This window comes from Malaya genurostris, chromosome 2 (genome assembly GCF_030247185.1).
Source record: "Malaya genurostris strain Urasoe2022 chromosome 2, Malgen_1.1, whole genome shotgun sequence".
In the NCBI taxonomy this organism is placed as follows: Eukaryota; Metazoa; Arthropoda; class Insecta; order Diptera; family Culicidae; genus Malaya; species Malaya genurostris.
Window position 1 is genome coordinate 242,563,557 of NC_080571.1, and position 23,717 is coordinate 242,587,273.

The 23,717-nt window shown below is 37.1% G+C and overlaps 3 protein-coding genes across 3 annotated transcripts in view; 1 reads left to right on the top strand and 2 right to left on the bottom strand.

Annotated features, from left to right (window-relative positions):
* Positions 1 to 2,851: 2,851 nt before the first annotated feature.
* LOC131428386 (acyl-coenzyme A diphosphatase NUDT19-like) lies at positions 2,852 to 5,183 on the top strand. Its single transcript, XM_058592305.1, has 4 exons — positions 2,852 to 3,915; positions 3,969 to 4,177; positions 4,233 to 4,581; positions 4,634 to 5,183. The coding sequence occupies exons 1-4, from the start codon at positions 3,808 to 3,810 to the stop codon at positions 5,057 to 5,059; spliced, it is 1,092 nt and encodes a 363-aa protein (XP_058448288.1). The 5' UTR covers positions 2,852 to 3,807; the 3' UTR covers positions 5,060 to 5,183.
* A 192-nt stretch (positions 5,184 to 5,375) lies between these two features.
* Positions 5,376 to 6,748, bottom strand: LOC131428387 (uncharacterized). Its single transcript, XM_058592306.1, has 2 exons — positions 6,446 to 6,748; positions 5,376 to 6,389 (listed from the first exon to the last, which is right to left on the bottom strand). The coding sequence occupies exons 1-2, from the start codon at positions 6,609 to 6,611 to the stop codon at positions 5,596 to 5,598; spliced, it is 960 nt and encodes a 319-aa protein (XP_058448289.1). The 5' UTR covers positions 6,612 to 6,748; the 3' UTR covers positions 5,376 to 5,595.
* A 6,461-nt stretch (positions 6,749 to 13,209) lies between these two features.
* The window catches only part of LOC131428388 (protein naked cuticle homolog), a 149,645-nt gene continuing 139,137 nt past the window's right edge, over positions 13,210 to 23,717 (bottom strand). Inside the window, exons 3-6 of the mRNA XM_058592307.1 lie at positions 17,588 to 17,692; positions 16,609 to 17,510; positions 16,229 to 16,543; positions 13,210 to 16,167 (exon numbers count right to left, since the gene is read on the bottom strand). Coding sequence (XP_058448290.1) covers positions 15,375 to 16,167; positions 16,229 to 16,543; positions 16,609 to 17,510; positions 17,588 to 17,692 — 2,115 coding nt within the window. The 3' untranslated portion in view covers positions 13,210 to 15,374. The remainder of the gene's footprint in view (positions 16,168 to 16,228; positions 16,544 to 16,608; positions 17,511 to 17,587; positions 17,693 to 23,717) is intronic.

A 23,717-nucleotide genomic window follows, 5' to 3' on the forward strand; every position in this document is an offset into this window, starting at 1 on the left:
ACCTGTAATGTATTGATTTGTATACGTCCATGCGAATTTCATGCAGGATACAGATTTAATACATATGGCCAAAACTATATACATAATTGTGCCTATTTCTCATCCTCCAACGCAAGACAAAATCGAACCCGTTTTGTTACAATATTTACTTGCTTCTGGTCTACCGCCACTTAATTTCTGGTGAAAACTACCGACACAATAAAAAATAGTCTAGATGAACAACGTTGAGTCAAATAAATGGTTACCTTCCAACATCGCGAAAAAGTTAAATATATTATCACAGACTAACAGACATGACAGTATGAGTTAATTATTATAAAAATCATTTTTAGTGATGCACTAGTTCCACCTATATTGTACTGCGCGAACTATTTACTATCGGTACACCCCTTGTGTTACGTAAAAGTTTTTTTACTAGTTGGTTTCCCCTCGTTTGTCAACACCGATCAGCTGCTTGCAGGGTTGCCAGATTTCATCAAAATATTTGATAATGAATCGTCACAATAAATTATTGGATTACGTTGATAATATATTTAACTTTTTTAGCGATGTTGGTAGGTAAACATTTATTTTACTCAACGTTGTTCATCTAGACTATTTTTGATTGTGTTGGTAATTTTCACCCGAAATTAAGTGACGGCAGACCAGAAAAAAGTAGATATTGTAACAAAACGGGTTCGATTTTGTATTGCGTTGTAGGATGAGAAGTAGGCTGGATATATGTAATTAATCTGTATCCTGCATGAAATTCGCATGGAGGTATACAAATCAATACAGTACAGGTAATTCTGTATGAATGGCAACTCGGTTGGTAAATGAAAAAAATAAACACAGTCAAGATGACAGACAGGATGTATTTGATAGGGTAACGTGGCGCCATCATGACACATGTGAGTACTGTCCCAAATAAAGGAATATTCGAAATGACCGTTAAAATGATTGAAGAATCTAATTTGAGTGTCCTGTCTGTTAGTCTGTGATATTATCAACGTAATCCAATAATTTATTGTGACGATTCATTTTCAAATATTTTGATGAAATCAGGCATCCCTGCAAGCAGCTGATCGGTGTTGACAAACGAGGGGAAACCAACTAGTAAAAAAACTTTTACATAACACAAGGGGTGTACAGATAGTAAATAGTTCGCGCAGTACAATATAGGTGGAGCTAGTGCATCACGAAAAATTATTTTTTATAAGAATTTACTCATACTGTCATGTCTGTTAGTCTGTGCTATACTTTCAGCAAGACAGACCCTGTCAACTTGGAGCGACTTCTCCCCCACTTCTATGTACGAGATTCGACGCGGACTCGCCTGAGGGCGCCAACTCGCTTAAAGGCTGTTGCCAGCTGGATATCTTGTTAATATGTTGTCTTTCGCACTACGCTATTAGGTTTTTTATAGTGATTTTCACTGTCGGCTAGAAAAGATTGCGATGCGATAAGATAGCGACAAAATGCCGCAAAGATAGCAAAACTGTCATTCGCATCGATTCAACCCCTTCGAGACCACAAGTCAGAAAAAAATATTTTTTAAATTGACCGTTACAACAACTAATTTTTTATTTATTATTAAGAAAACTTCAGTCATAATTAATTCATATTGATAATGCGTATGATTACGGCGTGTGCTATTTATTTGACATAATGTACGATTCAGACGATCCGCCTCCTTCCGTCACCGTCACCGAAACGTCAGCTTCCGTCAAAATTAGTTTAATACTTTCTTTACCGGAACGTTCACACGCTCCGTCCGTCAAGACGTTCCGTGACGGTGACGTTACGTGTGAATGGCTCCATAAGAATGCATGTAATTAATGTTGACGGTGCCGGTGACGGAGATTGACTGTGACAAAAGAAGACGGATCGTCTGAATCGTACATAATGATTATTTTGTGCTTAGTATGTTCCCTTTTCATGTATACTTTGTATTAATCGACGCCTTGGTTTTCAAAACCTCGTGCTTTAATCGATTGTGCTATTTGTCTACTCTAAAAAGTTGGTCGTCTTTGACAGATATACATTTGTTGATGCTTTCGATGAACAATGAAATAACAATTGTCACTAAGGAATTTTACCGGTTGAAAATGCAATTGGCCTCAATCCAACAGCCGATTAATTTTTCTTTTGGCTCTAATGCTAGTTAATTTCAATACAACAGACAGCGAAGGGGTTAAAAAACTGTCCAATTTTCTGGCAGCGATGCCAGGTGAAATTTTAGGCGTCTGCGTATTAGAAATGGTCCTATGCGACCTCAATATTTAGAAGTATGACGAAAAAACCGAACGAAAACCCTACAGTAATAGCAAAAGTCATTAAAATGGATGATTGTTTATAAAAATTTCGAAAATCTGCAAAATAGTCGGCTTAATTGCAAAGTCTGCTAACAAACGAAATTTACATACCAATCTGCAAACCTGGCATCAGTGGTTCTGACGCTCATTATTTCGCAATCCTGCGACGATTCCGTCGCATTCTATGTCAAACTGAAAACCACTATTAGGTTTTGCACGAACATGACATAACCTCACAAAAATGAACAGAATGAACTTTTTTTGACAGTCGACGTGTACTTGTTTACAGTTCATCAGAAGTTCATCGTTCGAATGTAAAAATTGCAAGTCGCCTCACACTCAACAGATTCATACATAAATCACTCTTTGATGCTGGAAACACATACAGGGCAATCTTTTTAGTTATTTTCACTGTGGAATACGTTTTTAACAGGCACTTTTTCGTCATTTTTTCAATTTTTAACTTGCAGTCGCAAAACAAAACAAGTACACGGAAACTGTCAAAGATTAACTTGATTCATCGGCAGTTCATTTGTGTCGTCATCGTGCAAAACCTAATACCGTCACTGCTAACCTCAATCGGATGAACACATTTTGACAGTTCAGCAGTACTCTTTGTAAACAGAGATTTTTTTGTTTGTCTGTTGACAAATTGGATGAGTGCATTTACGGTCCATATCGCCTAAATAAAGTATTTGCTCACGATTTGATACGGTTTGTTTTTGAGATTTATTAAATAAAAGTGACTAGTTTCAAAGTGTAAAGATGATTGTTTGAAATGTGTTCTTCGATTTTTGTTTAGGCTTGTTTGTAAACAGTACCGCTGAACTGTCAAGGATGAAATTTTGTTCATTCGTGACGTCACGATAAAAAATTCAATTAGGTTTTACACGATGACGACACAAATGAACTGCCGATGAATCAAGTTCATCTTTGACAGCTGCCGGTGGTTTGTTTTGTTTTGCGACTGCAAATTAAAAATTGAAAAATGACGAAAAATTGCCTGTTCAAAACGTGTTCCACAGTAAAAAGACATAAAAAGATTGCCCTTTCCAGTATCAAGGAGCGATATTTGTATAAATATGTTTAGTGTGAGGCGACTTGCAATTTTTAAATTCAAACGATGAACCTCTAATGAATTTTTATACTGTAAACAAACCACCGGCGTCTGTCAAAAGAAAGTTCATTATGTTCATTTTGTGAGGTTATGTCATGTTCGTGTAAAACCTAATGCCCGTCCCCCTTTGCCAGACTCTCTGTTTTGAGAGGACCAGATTTTGAAAGTAAACAAAGAGAAAAGGTAAACAAAGAAAAAGTGACAACACAGAAACTTACATTTGCAGTTAGGCCCTTTGGTCGTGGGATTATCGAATTATGTGATCCTGTTTTAAGTTTTCAATCTGCCAGCACTTCTCGTTATTATTGAGATTGAACTCTGGAACATTGGAGATTACGTGAAAGTTTGATTACAGATTTCTATTGATTTTGATAATCTTTTAACTGATTTTTTCATATGGCAAACATGCGGAAATTCGCCAAATACTGGAGGGAATCTGCAAGTTTGTTAATTCTAGCGCGCGATGGAAATCAGGCAGCCAGTAAAACTAAATACAATTATAAGGTAAGTACATGTACATGTTGCAAAGCTTAGTTAAACTTTGAATCTTGTTTCAGGTTTTAGTTTTTAAACGAACCGAGAAAACTGCGTTTTTACCGAACAGTATTGTGTTTCCCGGTGGTGCATTTGATAAACAGGATGAAAACCCTCAGTGGAAAGAATTTTTATCCCAAATGGGAGTTCCTAGTGAGCGATTATTGCAATTGTCGAAAGTCGATGGACATCGGTCTTTTATCTTTGATAACAGTTCAGATGTTCTAGATAGGTACATAGAATGCAATAGGATACCTTTTAAACTGGTAGATATTTACATTTTGCAGAAATGTCTCCCTACGTCTAACTGCTTTGAGAGAAGCATTTGAAGAGTTAGGTGTACTTTTTGGTTTCCAAAAGGAAACAACCGGTCCAAGCTACGATGGTTTCAGCCAAGCAGTGAAAGACTTTGATATTAGTTCGCGACAAAAGAGCATACACGATAGTGAAAAGTCATTTCTGGACCTCTATAAAGAATTGAACGTTGTACCGGATCTATTCAACATGTACGAATGGTCCGTTTGGCTGACACCGGCATTGTTTCGAAAACGACGTTTCGAGACTGTTTTCTATTTAATCGCATTAAATCAGATGCCCCCAGTTTTTCCAGAGTCGCACGAAGTTGATGATTACATTGTAAGTAAAAATATTTCTAAACTGGACAACATTTTAATTTTCGAAACGCCAGTGGGACACACCATCTGGGCTGCTTCGGGCACATAAAGAAGAAAAGCTCTGGCTGGCTCCGCCTCAATTTTATGAACTGACCAGGTTGAGCCATATGACCGACATTGAGGAAATTGTGCACTTTGCTCAAAATAGGAATCACAAAGGAAGCACCCTTTTCTGCCCGGTTCAATACTTCTGTTCGGATGCTACCGTTTTCGTCCTGCCTGGTGACGATCTATATCCCAAAGATTATGATTATGTCACGCCACATGATGATTTGGAGGCACACAAGGAATTAACTGCAGAACAGTTCAGACGCCAGGCGCAAAATTTGCATCGTGCAGAACACAAGGGGTTGCATTCTCAGACATATCATATGAATATTATTCCTTTCAACCAGCATTTATGTGTAAATGGCGACAATAAACATTTGTCAAAGTTATAAATAACACTGACATGGCAATCAATGACATTTTGAACAAGTGTATAGGGTCCATCGTTTTATTGTTTTAAAATAGGGGAATGTTGAAAATTATAGATAATAAATAGTTAATATTTCATCCAACGTATTAATATCTTTTAAGAACACTGAGAAACTCTATATATATACCTTTCAGTGAACAAAAACAACAAATATCTACAGCACAGAGAAAATTTATCTATGATACGGGAACAGTTGCGTGAACTTGCTACTGTAGGTAGGTTAAAGTATTAGATGAAGATCGTGATTGGTAATCCATACTTTCTTAACACCTTTGAACGACGTTTTCCGAACAAAGAATACGTATACAATTTTATTTACTAACATACTTTTACAAACGTTGACAAGATTTTGTTCCATGCATCGGTCAGAAAGAGTAGAAAACACAATGTATTTCGATGCAAAGATAATATTGTGTCAAAGCATTTGTTCATAGTTAAGGTATCATATCGACAATTATGATCATCAGAGAAAGTCTTGACTTTAATTGAGAATTAATTTCAATCTTCTTGAAACACGGTACCGCTATCACTGCTCCGGCTAGACTGTTGTAAAGATAATTGCTGTTGCCTAGATATTTCTTGAAGGTGTCGGTGCTGCTGCTGCTGCTGTCTACTCATCAACCTCTGAAGTTGATCCTTCTTAATACTACTAATAGCTTCACTGAGAATGATGTCGAACTTAAGCGCTAGGTCGGGGTCGTTCTCTTCCAATGCATACATTGTTTGAGCCACACGTTGCCCTAGAGTTTCACAGCGCGCCCAGCTGGTCTTTCGTTGGTTGCAATCGTCTAATAGTGCATTTGTCTTTGATTCCAATCGATTCAGAAACTGATGCGTATGAGAAGAAGTAGCCGATCCGGCAGGAATGCTATGCATTTTCTCCTCGCAATCTAATCCATCGTGATCTTCGGAAATATTATCTTGTCTCGTTGTCTCATTGTAATATTCGGAATTATCCTGGTATGATTCACTGAATTCATTTTCTGATGGTACCCCCGATACATATATAGGTGAAGTAGATACCGGTCCTTGTTGCGTCTCTGTTAGTTCTGTTTTTACTATCGAAGCAAAGTCCTGATTTATGATACCCATCGGAAAACTATTTTGACCATTAAGCAATATTTTAGCCTTGTGACACTTCCGATCTCGGGAAAATGATACCGTGTCGAGGAATTTTAAACTTTCGTACAGTCGCCAACTTTCGCTTTGCGAAATATTCTTCGATTCTCTCAGTTTTTGTTCGCGTTTATATTTTTCTCGAAGAGCTACAAATTTTTTGTATGCGTCAGTTCCTGTAAAATCGTTCGTGTAATAACCATGTTTTAAAACATTGAACTCTATAACTTGCCAGAGATGTTGAAAGGGGCTCCTATTTCAGCCCACTTCTGGATCTTCATATCTCGATTCCGGTAATCTCGTAGGCGTATATTCCACAGAATAGGAGTTTCTTTTACTAACTTAATAAATTGCTCGTTGATGGTGTTATCTTCGGGAGTGTTGATAGACATACGCATTTCGTAACGTTTATTTGTTCAATCATACCACTACGAAAGTACGAGAATAACCTAATCCTTCAAAATTAGTAACGAAATATAAAAACGAGTTTTCCAAAATATTTTCAAAACAATCGAGTCAAACTTGATCATAGAAGAACCCGTTAAATGCTGAAATGTCAAAAGCCTCGTCACAATTGGCACATTGACGTGGAAATGAAATGCAGAGGCGCTGCTTGTTCAGAGATGATACACTGAGAAAATAATGTATGCGCTATGCTGTTATTTTGGCGCACACGAGTTTCACATTTCTATAGCGGCGCTTACACGAGAATTGGTTTTGTTATTTTTAATGATGACTAAGTAATGATGTATTTCAAATTTGATATGCGGCCCTTATACGAGTCATTAAAAATGTCATTACTAAAAAATAATATCTTTTTTATGAACGTGTAATGGTGCAGTAATGACGAGATTTCTATCAAATTTGAAATACATCATTACTTAGTCATCATGAAAATTGACAAAAAAAAAATGCTCGTGTAAGGGCCGCTATAGAAATCTCGTCATTACTGCACCATACACGTTCATTAAAATGGTATTAATTTTTAGTAATGACATTTTTAATGACTCGTGTAAGGGCCGCTTATCACCCACCTGCTATCAACACTTTTTTAATGTGTTCCCATTAATACACCTCATGTTTCAGGGCGCACTAAAAATAATTACGCTGCATTTATGTTTCAAAAATTTCACGCATAAATGTGCGAGGGCTATTACATCTAAATCTTATGTGTGTGCACATTTATATCGAATGGTGATGTACATACCGACGACACGACCTGCCACTCGTCCATCAAAACTGTATCGTAAATTCAACTACCCCTCAGTAACTGGTAATGTCATAATGAAGTCATTTGAAAAATGTTTGAAATTGGCAACCCAGACCGAAAACTGTTGAATTCGAATAACAACCTTGGTTACTGCTAACTCGAAGACTTAATTAGATTGTAAACAAGAAAATTTTTGAGACGATCCCTCTTTGCTGCTTACCAGAAGGCCAAATATTCTAAGAAATGAAAGCCAGCAATCCAAAATTTAGAAGAGAAATTTTCTGGCGAAAAATTTCGTTTGTAACTTCGGTAACGGTAAAACTAAATTACCAAAGCCCTACACTCGTAAATTTGGTGTGAAAGTATATTTATTTTCAAAATCACAAAAAAAATCTGTGACTGAATTTGTATGTATTCTGAAAAATCAGATAAACAAGCGAAGACAAAAGTCTAGAGATCTTCCAATTAGTGATTGTGATTTCTTTGTGTAGAAAACCGAATCGCATGTGCTACATTTGATTATATCGTCCTTGATAGAGTGCCTATAACCAGAGTGACGACATCTCATCCGTAATGTTGGCAACAATTCAAAACATTCCATTAGCTTTACATTGAATTGACAGGTCGTTTGCTCGTTTGGAACTGGTAGCTGTCATTCCAAACGAACAGCTGTCGCCACTCTGATTATAGTCACTCTAGTCCTTGACTCTTCGTACAAGTGTAAATTTTGAATATGCTTTCGTAAATTTAGTTTAAGCATATATTTCGAGTCGCATTGTTTAGAAAATGGAAAATATTCCTCATTTGGACACATACAAATAAAAAAAAAAAAAAACAAAAATGTTCGACTTAGTATAGGTAGTCTTACATCTCTTTTTCCATTTTATATCTTCAACCTATTATGCTGATCGAGTACTATCTTTAACGGAAATAATTGTCCATAGAGCATAGAAGTTGTTTGTTTGAAGAATTACGCTTGCGCTACTTTTGTTCTACCCCCTCGACTTCGAGGTGAATAATTTTGGGCACTATTTGTTATAACTGTTTTGTAACGGGTGATTTTTTAAGAGCTTGAGAACTTTTTTAAACAATAAAACGCATAAAATTTGCAAAATCTCATCGGTTCTTTATTTTAAACGTTAGATTGGTACATGACATTTACTTTTTGAAGATAATTTCATTTAAATGTTGACCGCGGCTGCGTCTTAGGTGGTCCATTCGGAAAGTCCAATTTTGGGCAACTTTTTCGAGCATTTCGGCCGGAATAGCCCGAATTTCTTCGGAAATGTTGTCTTCCAAAGCTGGAATAGTTACTGGCTTATTTCTGTAGACTTTAGACTTGACGTAGCCCCACAAAAAATAGTCTAAAGGCGTCAAATCGCATGATCTTGGTGGCCAACTTACCGGTCCATTTCTTGAGATGAATTGTTCTCCGAAGTTTTCCCTCAAAATGGCCATAGAATCGCGAGCTGTGTGGCATGTAGCGCCATCTTGTTGAAACCACATGTCAACCAAGTTCAGTTCTTCCATTTTTGGCAACAAAAAGTTTGTTAGCATCGAACGATAGCGATCGCCATTCACTGTAACGTTGCGTCCAACAGCATCTTTGAAAAAATACGGTCCAATGATTCCACCAGCGTACAAACCACACCAAACAGTGCATTTTTCGGGATGCATGGGCAGTTCTTGAACGGCTTCTGGTTGCTCTTCACTCCAAATGCGGCAATTTTGCTTATTTACGTAGCCATTCAACCAGAAATGAGCCTCATCGCTGAACAAAATTTGTCGATAAAAAAGCGGATTTTCTGCCAACTTTTCTAGGGCCCATTCACTGATTTGCAAGCGTTGCTCGTTAGTAAGTCTATTCATGATGAAATGTCAGAGCATACTGAGCAAATAATAATGCATGAAAATCATAACCTCAAAAAATCTGAGCAAATACTAATGCATGAAAATCCTAACCTCAAAAAAATCACCTTTTATTTAGATCAACCTAGATGGTCAGGTTTTACTGAGGTTCGGTTCAGCTGTAATTTCACGAAGTACTCAAAGATGCGATCAATTTTTTTTTAATTTTTAGATGATGGTAAGACTTTAGGGAACCGCAATAAGAAGGAATTCGTTTCTCTCCGTTTTTTCCAAAACAATACGTGTCGTTGCGGAATTAACACAGACGATTTCACTACTTTTTCCAAACTATTTGTTTATTTATGCTGGGTTTCTTAGTTACTGTTCTTATTGCTTTATTGCTCGAGAATTTGATTTTTATTATTAACAAGGGGTCGCTTGATTTGTGGTAACTGGTGGTAAATGATCAACAAACACTTTTCACGCCGCTTTTTCTTCGGAGTGCCTGGTCGTGTCGTCGTACATACCTTATGATCAAAAAAGAACCGGAATTTTATTAAAAAACACAAAATTTCAATTTTTAATAAATTTCTTTATTATCGCCTTCAAAGTACTCTCCTCCTGCGGCGATACATGCATGCCAACGCTTGATCCAATTTTCCATACAAGTTTTATAGGCCTTCGAAGGTATGGCCTTTAGTTCACGCAGCGAATTCTCTTTTATGGTCTCTATAGTCTCAAAACGCGTTCCCCGTAATGGCAATTTGAGTCTGGGGAGGAGGAAAAAGTCACACGGGGCCATATCTGGAGAGTACGGTGCTTGGTTGATGATATTGGTTGAGTTTTTGGCCAAAAACTGCGACACAACCAACGCTTGAAATTCAGTTTTTTTTGGCACCAGCCGAGAAGCGACGCATTTCAAACCCAAAACAACAGTTAAAATGTGTTCGACTGATCCATAAGAGATGCCCAATAACACAGCAATCTCAATTTTCTACGACAAGTAGACAATATTAGGTTTCAATCATATTATAAAAATAGTTTTGAACAAATATGGCTGCAAGAAACTTCGTGAAATAATTGAATAAAATTTTCCATCGAATGTCTTAGGCTGTGAACCATTTCGCGGTTAATTTTAACTTTTGGTTGAGATCTGACACTTGAGTGGTTATTTTGTGTCGAGTGGTTAAATTTAACTAAAACTGCGGCCCATTTTAATATTTGAAGGACGGAAAGTTATTTGGGCTTATTTTCCACTGGAAATAATTCCAACTAAAGAATTAATATTAGAATTTTCAAGATTTTTTTCAATGTCGGAAAATAACCATCGATCTGTCAAAAATAACCATGATCTCGAGACAAAGTCGTCTGTATCTAAGTTAGCCGAGCGTTTTCATCTTCTCACCCTCGCAGAAAATGTCAAAGATTTCAATGTGGAAAAATCCTGGTGGATACGGTTGTATCGTTTGAGTTGTCTGCCAGCCTTATTTTTCCAGCTGGCAGCGTTTAGTCAGCCATCTGGCAGCCATGCGTATGCGGGAGCTCGACATCAGTGCAGTAAAACTTCATTCAATTCAATTGAAACTGAATGTGGAACAATTTGACGATCTCTCCACTGCAGTAAACTTCACTCTCTGACACACACAATGTTTGCTGACAGCTCGAATCTTCTCTCAGTTCATCACTCGTTTCTCTTCTATCAAGGCTCAGTTTAACCACCGTCAGTTGATCTCTTGAAGTAACAAAATATCTCTTTCAATAGTGTGAGAGCGGCCTTCAAATGAGGTTCATGTAAACATTCGAATTGGTTCTAGATAATAGATGAAAGACTAATCAGATAGCTGAAACACCAATCACATAATACACATAAATTAATTGTTTCCTCCTTCAGTTTTCATTTTTAATACTTTACTCCATTTATAATTCTATTCGTTCGAATCTGCTTACTACCAAGAGCGAAGACACTGAAGCAGCTATACTACTTGGCACTTGAAACTGAGCAAGCAAAACTTCAAATGACTAGGTACGACTATTCAACTGACGATGAATTCTGGGAGCTTCACTTGAAAATGGCAGCAAATGTCAAATAAATTAGTAGGGATACGCTGACGGTCAGCGGCCATAAATTTCATTTTCATCTTATATTATTCGATTGAAAGTGAAATTTTACCGCACTGCTCGACATAATTCAATGGGCGCACGAAGCTTCCCAGTGAGTTATAACATCGGACGTATCGTGCCTGAAACTTACGATTGAGAAGAAATTAGAAAATATATCTCTCGACTAAAGCAATGAACCGACTCTGAATAGAGTGCTCCGCTCGAATGATGCTTTCAAATTTAAGAAAACTTAACCTCCTGCAATTTAGAAACCGGGAGTCGGATCTGGACAAAAATTTAAAAGATACCAATTGGACTTTTTGATGTATAATAATCATATGCCATTTTGCGAAAATCGGCTCTGAGCAAACGACGTAAGTTTCATTTTGGTGATGTGAGGTGTGATTTTATTTATTTAATGCATAATATCTTGAGAATATTGTGTCAAAATTTCAAGTCGATTAGATCAAAATTAAGGAAAACATTACCTGGAAAATGTTTCCCTCTCTGTATAATGTCTAATTAAACTCCCAAATTCTGTTCAAAGAAATTTACACGCAAGTACAAAATTCACGTTTTAAAGCCGGTGTTTTCACTACTGCACCGACCCTTTTGAAATTTTGAACACTATTTATGTATACAATTTATCTTTTCAAATCTGTTAAAAAATGTTACTTCAATAGCAAATTGACATATTTTTGCGTTTTCAAAAAAGAGATTTTAATATTTTAATATCGCAAAACCTTCCCTGCATTACCTGAGGAAAACAATTATCTACTTTGATGTTTTTGATTTCAGATGATCCAGCACCAAGTTATGAAGGGCAACACATATCTTCTTTTTTCTGAGATACGTCCGAATAATGGCTGCCATTGCAGTGTTTTTCTATACCTCATTTTCGTTCGAATTAACCTTAGAAGCTCCCCCCCTCCTCGTCAAACTAAATAAAAAATGGTGGTTTAGCAAAAAAAATGGCTTTATCTTATTTTAACGAACCTTATGTAGAAAAATAACTGTACTTTCAGTCGTTTTGCTATCGCAGGTTTTTCCGTGCAACGGTGACTTTTAACAAAATCTTACTTATGTTTTGCACAGCTTAAAAAAAAGATTTCTGTAGATTGGATATTTGTTGTCTGTGGTCTTTGCACTCTTTGCAGAAGACTTCAAATGCTAGACAATGGTAGAATATAAATTATGTATTTTTTAGTTTATTTCTTAGTTTTATAAATTTCTACAGGCATATTAAGCGAAATAAATAAATTTTATACAAATAAAATAAGTTGTGCAGGATATTTCCGTGAATAAAACATAACATTTTTCCAATGGCTTCACTATGTACATCAGTCAAGCGATTTCCAACAATTTCTGTTTCCGTAAGGTAAATGGAAATTAAAAACAAACTAGAAGATGTCCTGTTGTATTTGAGAATAAATTACTTTGCCTTTACCTCAGCTTGTCCTGTAATGTTCTTCGCTGCATTCTTCTTATTCTTGTGTCTACTGGATTTGACTCAAACACCATTTTCACGGGTCTGTCGTCTGGCATCCTAATGACATAACTAGCCTATTGCAGCAGTCTAGTTAACGTTAGTTGTTTAGAACCTCTTTCTCTTATGTATTTTGTCTTCGACTGTTTTATAGTCAATCCTATCCGCGTAGTTGCGACTCTCAGTCATATGTATGTTTCCATCATCATCTCAAAGTATCAATAAAGTTGTTGCCTAAAAGAGATTTTCAAAATCAACCACGTAAATTGGATTTGGGAAATTCGGATATTGTTCTGAAACATAGAGCACAAATGCATTTTTTTTAAAATTTCAAACATTCGTTTATATTTTGACGTCATTTCCGAAGAAAAATATTGATTGGAAAATATTACATACATTTACTGAATAAATTAATCTTACCTAATTTATGAAACTATATAAATCAGATACCTCATTTAAAAGACAAATGAAAACAATTAAAGAAGCTGTTTTTTTTGCGAATTCTGTAGACCGAAGGTTGGTATCCACATTTCCGTCATCTTGCTTTCCAAGAACCAAACGTACTAGATATATATATGTCCTACCTAATTGAAATAAGAAAACCTAAATAATTTGATTTTTCGAATTAATTTGAATTGTTTTTGAAGATTGTTTTTTTAATCATTTTGTCAAGCCAAACACCATTCGCAAGCAACTTCACGTATTTTTCAACACTTGCACAATAATTGATATAAGTATAAATCGTTCATAATATTTCGATGTTATGTGTGCCAAAATGTTATTAAATTTTGAATTTTTAACATTATATATTGCTAACCTATGATAGAAAAATCCATGGCCGCTGAAAGCTTAAGCTAATATTGAATACCTAGCCGAATGTGATTAAATTTAAAGTTTATATTTTTGCCAAATTCGATTTTTTCAAGTATTTTGATTTAGATACTCTAAATTTTGAAGAAATTATTGGAAACCTTTGTAAGGGAAATGGGAAAGATGGCTGAAATCAAATACAAATTCGGAATCAGAACTGTAGAGGTTTCGTTGTTCGGTTTTCTATTAAAAACAAGAGTTATACAGTATCGATAATTGTTCCATAACTCTACTGAGCTATAACCATAATAATAAGAATAACATGAAATCAGTCTTGTAAGTTTCTGTTAATATTTCCGTCCCCTTTCGCCATTTCTTCTTAATTTGTATGCAACACTGCGATAGTGACCTGTTCTCTATCAGTTCTTATAACATTCATTAATAGGTAAGATATTTACAACAATTGTAACAAACTACTTGCTTACAGAAAGCTATCAGGTGGGTGATTTTTCTTCGATTTATTTATTTGCAAACAGGAGATAGGAGACACATTATATTCAGAAGTGAAGAAACAAGTAAATAAATACCCACTGTCACTACAAGCTATAGTTTATGAAAGGCTGAATAACTCAAACGTATGACCCAATACAGTTTAGCTTATACTTTGGTGAACATGTTAGCTGTTCAGCAACGTTTTGCACTTTTTTGATAGGATATTCTTGTCAGTTTTGTAAGGTAACCGCATTCCTCTACGTTGTTACAGTCGAAATTCTATTGGTTACAGTATGCGTATACAATTCATGATAACTGGTATATTATCTCTGACCATCGTTATATTGTTTTATTTTTGTTTTCTACTTTGAAAATTGGCAGTATTCCGTTTTTTTCAAAATTTACTTCCAAACGGTTTTCAATATGATTTGTATGAGATTCTAAACATAGTTTGTTTGATCAGATTTGTAAGTACATATAACTGTTCGTTAAATAGTAGAATATTTATACAGCAGCTTACATCTTCTGGCTGATTCCGCCCAACCTATACTCAAGCGGAGTGATATATAAATGTACATATAAATAGGGTTACAGTGTTATACTAGTCAGTGTAATGAAATGGCTGTCAGTTTGTTCAGTAGTTCAGTGGAACCACGTTGAATTGCTTTTTAACATTGTAAAGGTGCTGAATTAGTTGAAAGAGAAAACATTGAGAAACTCTGCCGTAATGTTGGCAGCAATTCATAACACTTAATCCGAAATCTAGGCAGTTTCGTTAGCTTTAAATTGTAGTTGACAAATCGTTTGCTCGTTTGGAACAAAGCTATCATTGCAAACGAACAGCTGTCGTTTCTGGTTATTTTACTGCAAGATTTACCCCAAATTACACGAGAAATCTTCAGGATAGTTGTTGATAGTAGAATGGAAATTAATTCTTTGACGAAACGAGAAACATTTTTAACAAAAGTGTGGTCAACAGACAATTATTTTTGGTAAACATGCTTATATTAAGCTGCCAACGAATGAATAAAGTAAATTGCCATTTTACCTTCTATTTCGACCAACTTGGCACCTTTTGAACAAACAAAAATGTCAACCCAACAATGGTCCCACCAAACATTCTTCTCAAGCTTATTAATCTAACAAATCCAGTTCTAAGCACCGATTTCCCGAGGACGAGGGTGAGAATTCACCTTCGTCCTCGCCGACCAAACCTCAAGATTCATCCGGGTCGTTTTCGAAATGATGATAGTGATGGTGAATGTGTTCGTGTACGTATCGATGTACGGCAGTGGTGGAAATTGCCGATGCGGAAGATCCTGAATTGTCGCCTACATGGTGATGATGATGATGGGTTGGAGTGCTAGCGGCAGACGGTTGTTGCTGCAGGCTCGGCTGCTGAGGTTGTTCTTCTTCGGCATCGGACACACGAATTAAATTTTCACACTCACTCGGATGAGCATTGATCGGAATGGAGGCGTACTGTAGCTGGATCAAATCCTTAGATGACTTGTCGGCAGTGGTTGAGCCCAATGGTGCAATCGTTGATATAGTTTTGGTCGTGTGGTGGGTTCGAATGTTCTTTTTGGTGGCCGAACTAATAAGACACTCCTTGTTGAAGGCTTTCTTCGGAGTCACCACGCTCAATTCCGCAATATCTTCTGTGATCTTCAGGTTCTCCAGTAGGAGATCAGCCGTAAGCACATTGTCATATTTAGGTGATTTCTGAGCAAGCTCCTCCTTACTCTTCGACCTTTTGAGCTTCGAACCAACCGCCGTTGTTCGAGCATTTCTTTCCGTTAATTCCTCTGCCAATTTCAATTTGTTTGTCAATTTCGGAGTACGGTGATCCAACCATTTTTCGACTTGGTTGATAGACCGCGTTAGTTTTTGTTCGGCGGAGAGATTCGGATACTGCTGGCTGAGTAATGCGGTACTTAGTTTAACTGGCTGCCCTATAGATACATGCGATTGGTTGCGCGTAGCTATAGCCAGACGATGCTCCTTTCTGTAATTTATAAATGGATTACAACTGATGCAATTCTGTTACTAGTACCAGTATAACTTACCGCTTTGCCTTAGCGTGATGACTGTGGTGTTGCAGTAGTCGGTTTGGAGTACTGGTCATAACGGGAAGGGCTGTGAATACACCGCCATTTCCAACTACACCACCGTTTAGATGTAGTGCAGCATGTTTAGCACTGGCAGCTGCACAAATGGTTTGATGTAGATAGGAATCGTACCCGCATAGATTGGTCTCATGAGCAGCCATTAACGCCTGCTGAGTCGCCACAACCGCTTCCCCGCACTGATCGCCGTTGCCAACTCGAGCCGAGATCGTATGAGATCGGTGACGATGCTTTGGTGAACTTTCCGATGGTTTTCTAAAATGTACAATGTCATTGAAAAAAAAAAGTTTGATAAACGGTTACAAATGTATCAAATATACCTATTTGGTTGAAAACAAAGGCTATTCTTCACCATACTATCCCGAATGATTTCGATCAGCTCTCGTCGACACAGCGAACTTTTCCAGCACTCTTCCTGTGGATTTTCGAGCATATTCTCGTAGAAGTTTTCGTTTCCCACTGACAGACTGCGAGCTCTTGGTCTACCGAAATCTTCCGCCATTTTGGTAGCTTTACGTGAGGATCTTGACTTCCGTACTACCTTCCGCTTAGCTCGGCTGCTGATGACCGCTGGAGTAGCGGCGGCAGCAGCTGGAATGACTACCGTTCCCAACGGGAGTGTTTCATCAATCGCACATCCTTCCAAAGAACAATCCCGGCAGATAACCGTTGTAGCAGTGGAATTGTTCAACGCGACCGATGTTTGGTGCAATGCGATACCGGTTTTCGATGCCTGTGCTGCTTGAATATTACAGGATTTCAAGTTGTTGATACTTTCGTAGATATTATCGTTCTTCATGTTAGAATTTTTCCCTTTTCCATTCAAGTTGTTGTGAAACGTAGCTTCAACAGCTTCCGAACTCTTGCCCAGCCCACTACTCTGGCAATCAACCGCGTTGTCCCCCTTCGTTGCGTTAGGTTCCTTCTGTTTGATGTTGTTGTTGATTGTAGTAGCATTGGCCACTGCCGTGTTCGCCCTGGTACGCATTACCCTTCCGCAGTTTTCCGAGGTATCGCTTCCATCGTCGTCGGAAATGAGTTTTCGTGGCCGGTAGCGCCGCCGAGGTGTGATAGCAGCTTTCTTCACCCCGGAACCGTTGGCTTTGGATTTTCCATCCGGTGACACCGTCAGCCGCACGTTTATAGTCTTGCTACCGTAATGAGGAACTACTACCGATTTTCCTATAGATTCGTAGATCGTGGACACGATGCCAGCGATGTCCTGCGAAACAGTAGAATTTGGGTTTTTTTTAAATCAGTGAAACTTCAATTACGTAACTCCCGAGCGTGAGGACTTACATCTTTGGTGATTTTTCCGTGACCGTCGAGGTCATAGAGTGTGAAAGAAAATTGCAGTGGCTGAGGTTTCTTGCCCCCTTGCAATGACACATCGCATGTGAACTCCTGTAAGTAGAAGAATAAGAAACAGTTATCCATCGATTTTTCATCGTTATTAATTACATGTAAATTGGTGTAAATTGATCAGGAAATTTAAAAATAAACCAAATATCTTGTTTTGATACACCCTGTCTTGATCATGTATTCGTGAATCGTGATATAATCCATTATAGGAAAATTGCATTTCTATTGATTAGTTACGTTTAGCTCAGATAAATTAGATTTGCGAGATATTGAAGATATTACATTTTTTTCTGTTAAATAGAGTACTAAATCAATGTTAGTTCTTAATAGAAGTACTTTGGAGCAATTTCAATTTCTCTCGGGCAATTTAAATCATACATGATACTCGGTGTTCGTATTATTTGTATAACCTTTCTTTCCATTCAAAGAATAGCAATGCGAGAATTTATTAAAAAAATTTGTTTACAATTTCACATATAAATGTAATATATAATAAACATTTCGTAATTCGAAACTACCCAATTCACACATATCAAATTGGTATTAAATCATGATCACTGTCTAAAAGTATGTTAATATAAAAAAACTTGGCAATACAACCTTCAGGTGAATATGTTTTTGCGAAGAGTTAATTCAATATGAAGAAAACAGCCGCCGAAAATCATCGTTTTCGTATTTTTGTGGAGGCGTATGACGAGCATTTGGAAAACAAAGATCGAGTCGGAGTGTTACCAAAGTTTGAGCTGAGCTGAAGTAGATCGCCCGTAGTTGCACTTCGTGATTGACCGGATGAGTGGAAATGTAAAACGAACCAAGAAAATTAAGCTTGGGAGAAGCAAATCATTTTCACTATACATACCCACTCACTCCCAACTTTTCATTAAATAATCAATAACGATGCTGGCTTCATTCATAGGCTGTGCTACTGAGGGAAAGGAAGGAATGTTAGTCACATACTCGTTGTTTCTAGAGACCGCGAGTACTACTGTATCTCCATGAGCATCACGGAATAGGAGATTTGTTAGTAGGGAGGGAAAGAGATGCGGATAGGTTTTGGTAAACAATATGGTCTCAACAAAATCTGATTTTCGATACTCAAATAAGTAAGAAAAATATAAAATATCTCCAAGGAACGATCTCACCAGTATCCCTTTTCTCCTGCTCGCTCTGCTGGCAGCAACGCGAGATGAAACACGACCAATGAAAGAATAAAATAAAAACACTCGCGAATGGGTCCCTAGGCCTTCAGTCTGAATGACACGATCGACTTGTAAACTTTCACACATTCCATAGAAATCCGACAACACCGACAATGACATGCAGACGGCGCTCCTATCGGTTAACAGGTTTTCGTGTTAATTTTGCGGATCAATATTATTCAATAAATAGCACTCTCACTACTAAACACACACTTGCCACACCTGTATTATCACTCAAAATAACTATTTCAACCAAATTTTTAACTATACGTATCAAACAACACATTGAAATTATACTTTTTTGAGAGCAGCACCAGGACACCGCATCGCACTCCCAGTGATGCTACCTCTCCCTCTCGAGTCGGAGTGCTACCAAAGTTTGAATCGCTCGACCAAGACTTTGCAAACACAAAAAGAGTTTCCAATATCACTCAAAGTTTCTCAGCCAGTAAATTGCAAACGTTTAAAAGCAATAGGCACGATCCGAAAGGTAGGCAATTGGGTGCCGTATGAATATAAGTCAAGGGGCGGCCAACTTCGTTTCTTAACGTGCTACTGCAACGGTGCAGAAGAAAAGTGTTTTTGCATGGAATTATTAATGGTGATGAAATGTGGGTCCATTACGATAATCCAAAACGTCGGGCAACGTAAAGATATGGCCGGTTAGAATATTCATGACCTAAAGCTATGCTCCCCAAGGCAGAATTAGTTATAACCCCCAGTTTTAATTCATGGAACTGCTTTGTCATTGTGCAAACCGGGAATGTGGTAAATCACAATCGATAAATCAGCCTACACTGATAAAAAAACGTATAAACTATGGCTATATGTAAAAAAAATTAAATTTGTATGAATTCCATTTAGATTATAAAATAAGTGTAAAAACTATGAATTTCGATTGGAATTCATGGAACATTCATTCGACGTTCAATTCAAAATGATAACAAATGTTTAATGACGCTAGATTCTAACACATGGATCAATAAGTCCCGAGACTAAAGCAGAGATGGCGCTCGTAGTAAACCAGTAACCACGTCTTTCTAGACTACTAATTTTTGCTTGAAACGGGTCAAAATTTTAAGTCGATCCGACCAGAAACAGCTGAGTTATCGAGGTTGGAGTAAAGTCGTTTTGTAGTTTGTTTAAAAAATGGAAGAACCGAGTTTCGTGTTTTGATAAAACATTGTTTGTTAATGGGTAAAAACACCGTGCAAGCGAAACAATGGATTGAAAAATGTTATCCGGACTCTTGTCCATCAAAAGCAACGATTTGTCGGTGGTTCGCCGAGTTTAAACGTGATCGTACCGACACAAATGACGCGGAACGCTCGGGTAGACCTGTGGAAGCCGTTACACCGGAAAATGTGAGTGAAGTGACAAAAATCATAATGAAAGATCGTAAAGTGAAGCTCCGTGAGATTGCTGAGATGACACAGATATCATATGGAAGTTTATTTACTATCCTTCATGAAAAATTGAGCATGAAAAAGTTTTTTTCCAAGTGGGTGCCGCGATTGCTTTCGATGGAACAAAATGCACCCTGCCACAAGTCGATGAAAACAATGATGAAATTGAACGAATTGGGCTTTGATCTGCTTCCCCGCCTCCCATACTCGCCAGATTTAGCCCCCAGTGACTACTGGCTCTTTGCTGATCTTAAAAAAATGCTCCAGGGAGAAAGATTTGGCTAAAATGAAGAGGTCATCGCTGAAACTGAAGCTTATTTTGAAGCGAAAGATATATTTTTTTATAAACATGGTATTGAAAAATTGGAAAAACGTTGGAACCATTGTATCACCCTAAAAGGTGATTATGTTGATGAATAAAAAAAATGTTGTTTCCATTGTTAGTCTCGGGACTTATTGATCCATGTGTTATATGACTTTCGCAAGAACGTCTCTTTGTTTTACTTATGGATATCAATTGATTAACGGTTTTTGAAATCAAATGTTTTTCATATAAATACGCTATGTAGAAAATGTGTTAAACACAATCCATTAGAAAATATGTTTCATTACGTATCTTTGTTGAGTTTAGAAGCAACGAAACTAGCATTTAAATGTATTTACACATGAACTACATGTTGAAACAGCTTGGAATATGTTTATATGAAAAAGAACATCAAATTCAAAGATAACTTCACATGAATCTGTCGTGTGTACTTTTAACAGTGTAATAGAACAGCGTAACGTACAAATATGGCGGTTTGCTTCATTACAATCTACATTAAGATCTATCATGCTTTCGAGCAGGGTTATTTTTGAAAACAACAAAATAACTGCTCGACTGTCACATTTTGAATAAAAGTTAAAAAAAACTTCGCGAGATGGTCCACAGTCTAAATAGATTTTTCGAGATAGATATTGCATTGATTTTTTCACCAAATACAGATTTTTGAAAAAATAGTTGGCAGCTCTAATCATTAAACATTCATTTCAAAAGGTGACTGAATTTGGTTGATCAAAAATAGCTCTCTTTTAAAGTGATATGGTGTCCAATCAAAATTTTAGATAAAATTTGAACTACAACATGAATATGAATTGCTTTTTATGGTTGTGTAGATTTTGACATAAGAAAAACTAATTTAAATATAACAATTTAGTTGCCAAAACCAAAGCGGCCATTACGAGGAACATGCTAACACCAAATGAACTTCACACAGGTAACCAATAAGCACGGACTAATGCCACATTATGATAGTATAAAATCTCTAAATGGCATTTTATTCGCTCTAAAGACTATTTGAATGCCGACTTAGGGAAAACATACAGCTAATCAATGATTATGTTTATTTATGGCTAGTGTATATTCAGAAGTCTGGAACTAATCGATTTGGAGACGATAAACTTTCAGATTGCTGATTTAGAGGTAGAAGAATTTTCGATGCCCATAAGAGGCAATTTTACTGTCAATATTAACATTTATTGGCTACCTGGGCACTGTAACTGAGATTTTAGTCCTCCATTTTAAACGTAATGAAGCTGTTAGACTGCTCAAATAGGACAACTGATACTACTTAGAAGACTCAGAGTAGAATTGAATGCGTACTGTAGAAAGTAAAGAAGTAATTAATTAACAAATTTGGGATTTCGAAATCCTGTTTTCGCTGTAATTATTGTCAATACTTCGTACAAGAGCAGCCATTATTGGTATCAATCCACAATTTTTAGGTACAATAGCTCTGAAGGTACTGGTTACAATGAAAATGATACCACACGTTGCTCTAGTAGCTGCTATTTATCATTATCAGGTCGCGAACGTACAAGAACAAAAGAATTTTTGAAATTCCTTTCACGCGATCTGTTTTTCTCGTAAATTCCGGCTCGAAAGAGTTGAAATACTAGTTCCACTTCTTTTGAGCTTTTCTTCTTCCAAACGATGTGGCTGCTGCCCGCGGTAAAACTCCTATGTTCATATGGATTCTGCTACCTGCAACTTATTCGTTTTAAAAAGTCTCGCGGTAGACCATCACAAAAGAATACCGCAACCGGCTCGTTGTGGTTTCGTTTTATTGCCGCTAGATTTATTCCATTCCGGACTGGGCTTGAACATTTTTAGGTAAGCATTAGGATTTTAGCGGTTGTGAAAAGCTTACCCGACCAGCTCGTGGGAACAAGCATTCGCGAAATCAGGTGATACTCTGAGCTATCGCACTACAAGTAAGTCGAAGTGCTTGCAATAAAAACTGAAATATCATCCATCTCCTCTGCTGAAATGTGTTAATTTATTTTCACTATAAAAATAAGCGATTGATGTACGTTGATGACAAACCGTTTTCCCTACTCCCTTGATATGTACAATTTAAAAGGATTAATCGTTTCTCGCATACAATGTCATAAAAACATAGTATTATCATCGATCAAGTAGGCTAGACACAGATGAAAGAGAGAAAGAGAATTGTAAAACTAAGTTCATGTGTATTGGTACCTGTCAAACGACTGGGATTGATTATAACTTGTCCATTGCGTTAGAAGTTCACTTAGGTTATGTTCCCTGAGTTACCTAACAATTTCTATCGTATTTTGCTAGAGTATTCCAGAATAAAAATCATTATTATCCGTGCCGAAGGTAGCTGGGAGCTGAGAGCAATTTCCTACAACTACTTCTTGGGCATTATTTTTAAACCATTACTAGTTTCTGAGTTACAACTATTTGAAAGCAGTGCATGTTGGGAGACAAATACAGTGCGTTGGGTAAGTCGATGGCTTTTACGTACGCCCACCTGGGTTCGTTTCCCAACCCCAAACATAGGGTCAGAAAGCTTTTCTGGTCCGCGGGCTGAATGATCTTAATGGCAAAACCTCTATAATTGAAACACAAAATGGAAGAGCTTCCAAAAATGCATATTGTTAACGTATTGAGTGTTGCGTTTGATGAGTTCCAAAACTGCATAAGCTTTTGCAGCAACAAAAACAATCTGGATGCCGTTTCGTTTACACATGTAAAGGGTGATTTGTTTTAAAAGAGGTATAGGATTTAATTTTGAAAAAAAAAATGGAATCGATTGAACGATCAATAAAATTTAATGTTTGAAGATGATTTCATGGTAATGTTGGCCGTGGCTCCGCTTTAGATGGCATACGCGCAAGATCCAATTTTGGCACACTCTCTCCAATATATCGGTCGGTATTTCACGAATAAATGATTCAAGATTGGCTTCCAGTGCGTCAATCGTTGCTGGTTTATCTTTGTAGACAGTCCAAAGGCTTTAAATCACACAATCTAGACGGCCAATTGACGGGCCCAAAACTTGCATCCAGTTTCTCTCTAATATAGGTCTCTCATTCAGCTATGTCAAGCAAAGTGTTCACAGTAGATGTTTTTTGTTGCTTCGTTCGTTCGAGGATTCACAATACAAGCCCTGAAGC